General features: G+C 49.5%; 1 protein-coding gene across 3 annotated transcripts; it reads left to right on the top strand.

The window, feature by feature from the left end:
- The first annotated feature begins 47 nt into the window (after positions 1-47).
- slc18b1 (solute carrier family 18 member B1) lies at positions 48-9,353 on the top strand. Of its 3 annotated transcripts, none has more exons than XM_061844482.1 (13): positions 48-276; positions 533-657; positions 3,716-3,811; positions 3,911-3,984; positions 4,059-4,236; positions 4,873-5,029; positions 5,230-5,468; positions 5,537-5,628; positions 6,952-7,047; positions 7,144-7,218; positions 7,595-7,688; positions 7,866-7,915; positions 9,164-9,353. In XM_061844482.1, the coding sequence occupies exons 1-13, from the start codon at positions 246-248 to the stop codon at positions 9,216-9,218; spliced, it is 1,362 nt and encodes a 453-aa protein (XP_061700466.1). In that variant the 5' UTR covers positions 48-245; the 3' UTR covers positions 9,219-9,353. The 3 variants fall into 3 exon arrangements, 2 of the variants coding, with proteins under 2 accessions (XP_061700466.1, XP_061700467.1); XM_061844483.1 differs by having other exon boundaries at positions 49-276; positions 4,089-4,236; positions 9,164-9,351; XR_009798518.1 differs by lacking the exons at positions 7,866-7,915; positions 9,164-9,353 and having other exon boundaries at positions 6,952-7,062; positions 7,595-7,611.
- Positions 9,354-9,355: the final 2 nt, after the last annotated feature.

Below are 9,355 nucleotides of genomic sequence, written 5' to 3'. Positions count from 1 at the left end.
TGAATCCCAATTGGACACTTTTAACTTGAAATCAGCAGGCGTTTGATTTTGAAGGGGTTTCCGGAAGTAGCCGCAGAGTTTGCTCGAACTTGACCGGGGAAGTCAACGCGAAGGCGTGCGCGTGCACGTGCGCGCGTTTGTGCGCGAGAGCTTGTTCACGTCAGCCGAAGTCTCCTTTTCACTTATTATTATTTTAAAATATCGCAACACAAAACAGGCTGGAAATTGTTTTCTCAGGAGGCAAAATGGAGCCCGAGGCGGACCTTCAGCCACAAGGTTGGTCACTATTTTTTCATTTTTAAATTTTTATGACTGCGGCAGCACGTTGGTCGCGTCATTGAAGAATCCCAAATTGTCCTTCGGTGGAAATTGGAATTTCCTCACAATCATCGAATATTTTCACGCTTCAACTCGTATAACCAGAACTTTTTGAGAAAAGTGAAATAATTGTATCACTGAACCAAGTCGAGGATTCTCCACGTGTATGAATGTATTGTCGCATCTTTTTTTTTTTGATTTGGTTTGTCAAAAGAGGACTCGAGGGAGCCTCGGGCGAGGATGACAAAACGGCAGACGCTCACCTTGATATCCATGGCGTCCGTCAACTTCAGCTCCATGATCTGCTACTCCATACTGGGACCGTTCTTCCCCATAGAGGTACTTGCAGCACTACACGAAGGCCCGCTTGACTTTCCCACCCCCGAGCCCAACCCAATCGAGTACGGCGGGCTGGCTCACGGGGCCGACAACGCAGACTTGCTTTACTTGCTGTCCGAGTACCGTACCGTATTCTGAATTCCGAGATCAAAACTGCAAGCTGAAATCAAGTCACACGTATCCGAGATTAAAAAGTCACGTAGGCCTAGTTACGAAATTCCCCAAAAATTGCATCTATTTTTCTAAAAAGTATTTTCAAGAAAAAAAAAAAAAAAACAAAAACGTATTTCACATAAAAAGTCAGATACTTAGCGTTAGCGCGGTGCTAGCGTTAAACTAGCTTGCAACCGGGTGCCTTAATGCTAGCCGCGCTAACGCTAGCGCCGCATCACCGCATAAATCGCAGGGTTGAAAGCTTGTGGGGAGGAAATTACGGCACTTGTGTTTGACCCAATTTGGCAGCCGCTCGGCCCATATTTGGTGAAAGACCGCCCCCTTTCCTCTGGTTGGTTGCCTCGCCCACTTGTGGGCGTGCACGGAGACGTAGGCGCAGATCTTCGCTCATGACGGAGAGAAGCTCGGCGAAATTGCAACGCGCTGATTTCAGGCAATTTAGGAATTCCTGGATGACTTTAATTCATATTTCATGGGCTTAATGAGGCACCACAGGGGGAAAAAAAATGACATCATAAATACAAGAAATAGTTTGGCAAATTATGTCCCCTTTAGCGATATTAAAAAAAAAAAAAACGTCACGATTCAAGTCATGTGTTCAAGAGGGGGGAAAAAAGAGACATTTGTGATTTTAAAAAATAGTCATTATGTAAAAATGTATCTTTTCAAGTTTAAAGTCAAAAAGAATTATTATTATTATTTTTTTTTTTTTTTTGAGAAATCAACACTCGAAACCTCCTTTTGAAAACCAAACGAATCCTGATCTTGATTTCTCCACTAAGCCAAAAAGTCTTCACGTGGGAAGCTTTGATTGAATTTGCGCTGCGGGATAAAATTTGCCAAATGTTCGGGGGGGGGGGGGGGCAATGGATGGGATTCCCGCAATTCCCAGATGAAATTATGTTTGATAAATGTCAATGAACTCCACAAATGCAAATGTAATAGAATTTAAAGGGACTAATCTACTTATGGCTCCTGTGCAGGCCGCTAAACTTGACACACTTTACGGTCGGCTCGCTGTCACGAAGCCCCTGTACGGGGCCGGACCCAAATGCAGGACTTCGAGGCAGAGGCGTAGCGTTCAATCTAGTTTTATCCCGGAAACTGGGTCGCACATGCTGTAGAAGTCCGACAAGGCAGAGGCAAAGAAACGCTAGGCTAGGCTAGGCGGGATCCAAAAGACATACACAGCAGGGTCCGATGACTCTGGGGCAAGCTAACAAACTCAACAGGACAGGATCAAAATAACGAGCACAGAATCGCTGTGACTAAGGTTACTCTGACATACGCCTAGAAGCGGAGAGTCCCACAGGCAGTGAATGCAACTCATTAATGCAAGGCAACGAACTGGCAAACGCCTGTGACAAAAACTCCCAACTTAAATGCCCGTCTAATTACAGTCATAATCAAAGACACTTGTGAGCGTTGACAGGCGTCACCAGCCAGAGCAGTGGCGTGGCCACGCCCCTCTTGGCAGTGGCCAAGTCTTGCTCATGACACTCGTAAGTTTAAAAAAAAAAAAAAAAAAAAAACTTTCAACACCCCCCCAAAAAACCAAACCATCTCTTTAGAAAATAATTTTAGTTTCTTCGAATGCCGCTTCGCTACTTTTCGATGTACTTTTCATGTTGCGCTTTGAGCTGGTTAGATCGTCACTTTGCGGTGCGCTCGACTGAAGAAAGAAAGGCCGTCAAGCACGGGCGGGTTAGTAAGATCACCGTCTGGAGAAAATGCCGCGAAACAAAGCCCCAAAGCCGTGATTGGCCAACTTGGCCGCCGTGTGACCCCCGCGTACTAACTGGCTGCGCAGAGAAGTAATGGCGACCTCGTGCCGGCGGGCCCAATTGACAAACACGTGAGCGGCGAAAGCTCCCCTCGGCCCCACCCACCCCCCCTCCCCCTCCCCCCTCCCCCCTCCCCAGAGTCAGACGCTGCTTTCTGCTCCTCGCCTGACTGCGAAAAAGGCCGGCGGGATGTCAAACGCGCGTCACTCCGGACTTTCAAATCCATTCACGGTTTTCGAGTGCAAAAGCCTCTGATCGGTGCATTCCGTGTTTCTAATCATATAATAAATTTGGAACGTTTATTTTGGGGTGGGGGGGTTGCTTCCATCTGTCTCTGAAGACCCAAATCAGTAGCTAGTACTCCGTTCTGGCCTCCCCACCCAAAAACAACAACAACAACAAAATTGAAATATGATAAAGAAAATACCAATCTAGAACTATGTATGCACTTCTAGGTACGTTCATCCATCCGCCTTCTTAGCAGCTTATCCTCACAAAGGTCGTGGGAGGGCTGTCAACGGGCAGGAGGCGGGGCACACCCTGAACGGGTCGCCAGCCAATCGCAGGCCACATGGAGACAGAGAGCTGCAATCACAATCACACCTTGGGGCAATTTCGAGTGTCCAATGAATTTTGGGGACGTGGGAGCAAACCGAGTGCCTGGAAAAAAACTCGATCGAACCCGGAACCTCAGAACTGTGAGGCCAACGCTTTCCCAGCCGCCTCGGTACATTCATATTGGGTATTTTTTTTTCTCTCCAGAGAACAAAAGTCTGTATGCTTGTGAGAACTGGGGCATTGTCTGTCTACATGCGTTGCGCCACATTTGTGTTCAAGTAGCCATTGCTGCTTAAGGCTTATAGCGCCACTATCAGTGCAGGTTAGCATGAAGCTAGCTTTCTTCAGGCAACTGTCGTTGAAATCCATATTGCGTTATTGTCTTTGTTTGGTTTGATTATAAACGTCAACTGTGAGTGGCGTTAAACGTCTCAAAGTCTTTTGAAAATATTTCAACCGCTGCTGCTCGCCTTCCAATTTTCTCTCAACCCAAGTCGGAATCGCTCCAGCCCATGATTTCCCTTTTGAACGTTTGCGCCCAGGCAGAGAAGAAAGGCGCGTCGCAGACGACGGTGGGCGTCATATTCGGCTGCTACGCCGTCAGCAACCTGATCGGCTCGTTGATCCTCGGCCGATACGTAAGCCGCCGTGTTGGGGAACCGGGTCGGACGCACGTGCGCAGCCTTTTCATGCGTCTCCGTCCGTGTTCTTTTTTTTTTTTTTCCCCCCTCCGTCAGATCGTGCCAATCGGCGCAAAGATGATGCTGATCACGGGGCTGTTTGTGTCGTCGGGCTGCACCATTCTCTTCGGGTGACGTCCGATCGTGGATATTCAATCCACTTTTTAAAGCTTCTCGTAAATTCTTGCAATTATTTTGGTTGAAGGCCTGCTCTCGATCCCCTCCCTCCCGGCAGGCTGCTGGACAGAGTCCCGGCCGGTCCGGTTTTCATCGCCCTGTGCGTCATCGTGAGGTCGGTGGACGCGGTGGGCTTTGCCGCCGCCATGACTTCCTCCTTCGCCCTCTCGGCTAAAGTTTTTCCCAACAATGTGGCCACTGTTTTGGTGAGTGTCCCTTTGTCCTTGTCCTCGTCTCGGTTACGCGGCGCCGGTGTCTGCGAGTCCACGGAAGCACGAACGCCTGCGGCGGGTACTGCGGTACTTCAGCAAAGCGCTCGGGTCTGATCACGACCAGTCGCTGCGATTTGACGGGCGCGTATGCACCCGCGCGCCATCGCGCTCGCAAATCTGCACAGTCGAGCACCAAAAATCACCTGCGTGAAATTTGTCACCAGCAGAAATACACAAGATATTGGAAGACGTCGCTTATTTTGTGTGGTATTTTTGAAAATTAATTGAATGAGTTCAGTTATCGGAAGTAAGAGAATATTTATTTAATTAATATTTGTAAATCATTGGCTATTTATTGTAGAAATGATCAAATTACATGTGAATATTTTTACAAATGTATTAAATGAGTGTCAGGAAAATAAATCATATTCTGATTATTAAATTGCTCCATTTATTTATTTATCCAAGACAGAAAATTGTGAAAATATTATTGGCTGCTTTTAAATTAGCTATACATTATGACCATAATTTCATTTTTTTTTTTTCCATTGATTGCAATCATTTCTTGATTGATCAATTCCCCGTCCAGATGTCAACATCCGCAAGGTTGCTCTGTGTCTTTCCCTCCAGGGAAGTTTGGAAGTGTTTACGGGCCTGGGCCTGATCCTGGGACCGCCGGTCGGAGGCTGGTTCTACCAGTCCTTCGGGTACGAGGTTCCCTTCATGGCGCTGGGCTGTTTCCTGCTGATCATGGTTCCGCTCAACATCTACATTTTGCCCTCCATCGGTACAACACTTGAGCCCGTCCCAAAAGCAAATGTCCAGTTGTGTTTTTAGACTAGCCTGTACCGCTAGCGAGGCGGTTAGGGAATCCGTCGGTGCTGGGGACGGCAACTCGGCAAAGTCAGACCTTTAGCTCAGTTCATCCCGTCGGCAGACCTGTTGGGTCCGATCAGTAGGATCTGATAATGGCCCGCCACTTCTCAGACGCCGCTTCCACCAAGAGCTCCTTCCTGGGCCTTCTGCAAAACCCGCAAGTCATCCTGCTCTGCCACGTCATCTTCACCCTGAGCTCGGGTCTGGGCTTCCTGGACGCCACCTTGTCACTCTACGCCGTAGAACAGTTCCAGCTGTCCGCCGGCTACGTGGGTCTGATCATGCTGGGTCTTTCCTTCCCGTACTCGCTGGGGTCGCCGCTGATGGGCTTTTTCACCGATAAATACCCCGTGAGTATGAAAAACCGTCTTCTCTGCCGAGTCTTCGTCCTGAGCGTTCTTCCTTCGTTCCCATCCAGGCAACCAGGAGCTGGTTCATGGTGATCGGCGGCGCCACCACGGCTTTGGGCTTCCTGTTGCTGGGGCCCGTCCCTTTCCTTAACATACCAAAGTACTTGGCTACCGTGTCAAAACTCAACTCCACTTTATTTATAAAACAACCACAGCTATGACTAAATCATGTACGCTGATCAAGATCAAATTCCCGTAATTCCCGGCCTACAGAACACACCTGGTTACAAGCCTCATCCAGTACATTTGTAAAGGAAATACCATTTGGTACATACATAGGCCGCAGCCGTGTGAAAGCCGCAAGCGCCCACAGAAAAAACAGTACAAAGACTTTAACGCTAGCACCACCGTGCTAACGCCAGCGCCGCACTAACAGCAAAAACATACCAGAAAACGTCGCTGAGACAAGGCAGTAACACGCTAGCACCGCGCTAACAGGGGCGGACCGGTAAAAGTCACTTTCTCGGCACGTATATCGAATTGGAGCTACGGCTGTACTCAGAAATTCCAGAAACTCCAGGACCGGCCGGCTCCAAAATAAAGTACATTACAGTAATCCAGATAAGAAGTGATTATAGTTTGTTAATGGTTAATCATTTTGGGTACTGTGCTTCAACGCCGCTTCTTGCACAATACCCAAAATGATGAAGTAGAATTCTGTTTTGTGAGGTTTTCAAGGCAGGCTTTTTGGTTTCTCCAGGAATGATCCTTCAAGTCTTGGAGTTCTGGTTTCAAATTAGGATCAAAATTTGAGAACTGTGGGGTTGACGCCTCCCTGGTGAGGTGTTCCGGGCACGTCCCACCGGAAAGGGACCCCGGGGACGACCCAGGAAACGCCGGGGAGACCGCGTCTCTCGGGTGGCTCGGGAACGCCTCCGGAAGAGCTGGAAGAAGTGGCTGGGGAAAGGGAAGACTGGGTATTCCTGCTGAAGCGACCAGACCCGAATGGACGGACGGGGCCGATGCTTTCTGCTGTAGCACCTTAAAAGATCGGAATTATGATTTGAAATCCGACCACTTTGCCTCCGATTGCGATGACCAATTGGAACCTTTGGAATATCTCGGGCTACGTAGCAACACGGCAAAACGCAATCCATACGAGCATTAATGGGGGGGGGGGGGTGTTAAATCAACCTAATTTGAACTCCTTCCAACGCGGCAGCCGATTTGCGTATGCGGTGGTTCTCGAGGGGTTTACGATTTACCTCCACAAAGGAGGTTAAAACCCGTTGCCGCGCAGGATTACGCCGAGCCCACGCAGCCTCGTTTGGTTCCTAAATGATCAAAAGAAGTTATTGTACTGTTATAGCGGTGTCAGAATGACAGCAACAGTTTGCAGCACCCAAACTTTTCTACATTGCCGTTGATTAATTCATACAAATGCATTTGTGTGACGATAATAATCATGTATTTCCGTTCTCAGGCATCTGTGGCTGCTGGTGGTCATGCTGGGGGTCATCGGCTTTTCCCTGGCGATGACCGCCATCCCGGTCTTCCCGGAGGTCATAAAGTGCGCCTAGTGAGTGCCTCGGCCGTGAGTTGGATTTTTTTTTTTTCTCTCGAGGAAAAGGTCGAGCAACTGTCGTCTCGTGACCTCGTTCCCTTTTTCGTGCAGCGAGAACGGTTACGAGGAGGGACTGAGCACTCTCGGGATGGTGTCGGGGTTGTTCGGAGCCGTGTGGTCCGCAGGGTGAGTCCAGTCGGGTCTGATCGATGTGGACGTCGGGAAACGCAAAGTGCGGCGACTAAGCGCACCTTTTAAAAATCCGGGATTCGATTTTAGAAAGCAGGCAAACTGATCGGGTTGGATCCATCGAGAAAACCGGGACGTAAGTTACAGCGACTGCGTGACAAAGATTTCCAAACGTTAAAAATCCACATGAACTGCAAACTAGTCACGACTGATCAATTGGAGAATTTGTGACGGGAAAGCACGGAGCACGCAACAGACGTCACGTTTACGTGAAATGTGTCAAAGTTTGGATTCTCAAAGCAGCGATCCGGGAACGGCGCTAAGACGTTAAAGCGACGTCATTTCATAAAGCTCTTTTGTGTCTCGTTTCCAGGATGTTTTACGGCCCTACGGTGGGCGGCGTCATCACGCAGCGTCTGAGCTTCGAGTGGGCTGCCGCCATCCAAGGAGGCCTGGCCTTCCTGGGCGTAAGTTCAATACCGCTCATCGGAGGTTTTCCCTCGCCTCATTTCCGGCTGCCTTCCGGTTTCCGAGCTAACCTTTGCGCAGATCACCTGAGGAATTTCACAAACGGATTTACGGGCGTGAGCGTGCGTCAAATGGTTGCGCAACGCTCACCCGATGGCGTGTTGTGCTGTTCTCAGGCTTTCTTCCTGGTCCTCTATTACGTCTCGCATCCAGCGACGCGCCACAGGTAAACAACACGCCTCAACTTGAACAATTTAGTCGAACAGAAAGAGCCAAAAGTAGGTAGAAGCTTGTTTTGAAAACATGGAGCAGTGGCAGGTGGGGCGGGGCCTGGTCACCTCTCTGGGCGGGTTCACTTCTGGCACTCATCACAGCTGTTGCGCATTGGGCACGTTAATTGACCATGTATTTATGTTGGGAGTTTTCGTCACGGGCATTTGCCAGTTCATTGACTTTGCACCGGGTCACCGGGTGCGGACACTGCTTCTGAAATGAAACCCACTGGACATTATGCCTTTGCCTCGGAGTCCAGCATGTGGGTCCTCCCCCACAGTGGTGGCTCGTGACAGGACTGACTTGTATTTATCACAATGACAGTGATGAGCCATTGTTCAAGCCAATGCGGCACGCTGGCCTCACAGTTCTGAGGTCCCGGGTTCAATCCCGGACCCGCCTGTGTGGAGTTTGCATGTTCTCTATGCGCGGGTTTTCTTCAGGCACTCCCGTTTCCTCCCACAGCCCCAAAACATTCAACATTAACTGGACACTCGAAATTGCCCCTCGGTGTGATTGTGCGTGCGGCCGTTTGTCTCCATGTGCCCCGCCATTGGCTGGCGACCAGTTCAGTGTGTGCTCCGCCTCCTGTCCGTTGACCGCTGGTATCGGCTCCAGCACTCCCTGGTGAGGATAAGCGGCTAAGAAAATGGATGGATGGATGGATGTTCAACCCAAGGATGGGGCCTTGAGGTTTGGGATTTTAGCCTGGTTGGGTTTGAATTCCAGGTGTGGGTTTGCGTGTTGACCCTAAAAACCCTCAAAGTGACGCTCACCCCCTTTTAAAAATATGTATCTCCATCCATTTTCTTTGCCGCTTATCCTCACAAGGGTCGCAGGGAAAGCTGAGCCTATCCCAGCTGTCAGGAGGCGGGGCACAGTCTGAGCCGGTCGCCAGCCAATCAGAGGGCACATAGAGACAAACGGCCAATCGCACCTCAGGGCAATTTTACAATGTCCAATAAATGTTGCATGTTTTTGGGATGCGGGAGGAAACGGGAGTGGCCACCCGGAGAAAAGCCACGCAGGGATTGGGGAGTGGACACTTAAAAAGTGAAAGTGAAAAGCGACAATCGAACTTGTGGAATTGAAATTCAAGACGTTTCCCCCCCCCCCCCCCCCCCCCCCAAACTAGGAAATAGCGTCCAGTGGATGAAATGATCAGAATTGAAACCTTGCTTCTTTTGTTTCCCCTCGGCAGGCTTCCAGACAGCAGGAGACAAGCTGACGAGAGACTTCCGCTCCTGAATGAATGAATCGCTGGCCAACAATATTTTCATAGGAAGGATGTGCCGAAATGTTCGCATTGTTCTGAACTCGGCGGGCGGGACGGGACGACTGTTATTACGTATAATTAAAAGTGGGAGGAAATTTTCTAGTCAACGCAGCTTGG

This window comes from Syngnathoides biaculeatus, chromosome 15 (assembly GCF_019802595.1).
Source record: "Syngnathoides biaculeatus isolate LvHL_M chromosome 15, ASM1980259v1, whole genome shotgun sequence".
NCBI classification, from domain to species: Eukaryota; Metazoa; Chordata; class Actinopteri; order Syngnathiformes; family Syngnathidae; genus Syngnathoides; species Syngnathoides biaculeatus.
The sequence above is the reverse complement of the archived record's forward strand: the minus strand, read 5'-3'. Positions and strand labels throughout refer to the sequence as shown.

Coding starts and splice junctions, on each gene's coding strand:
- slc18b1 (XM_061844482.1), top strand. CDS start 246: ATGGAGCCCGAGGCGGACCTTCAGCCACAAG. Junction 3,812..3,910: donor CGTTGATCCTCGGCCGATAC/GTAAGCCGCCGT, acceptor CCCCTCCGTCAG/ATCGTGCCAATCGGCGCAAA. Junction 7,689..7,865: donor GAGGCCTGGCCTTCCTGGGC/GTAAGTTCAATA, acceptor TGCTGTTCTCAG/GCTTTCTTCCTGGTCCTCTA.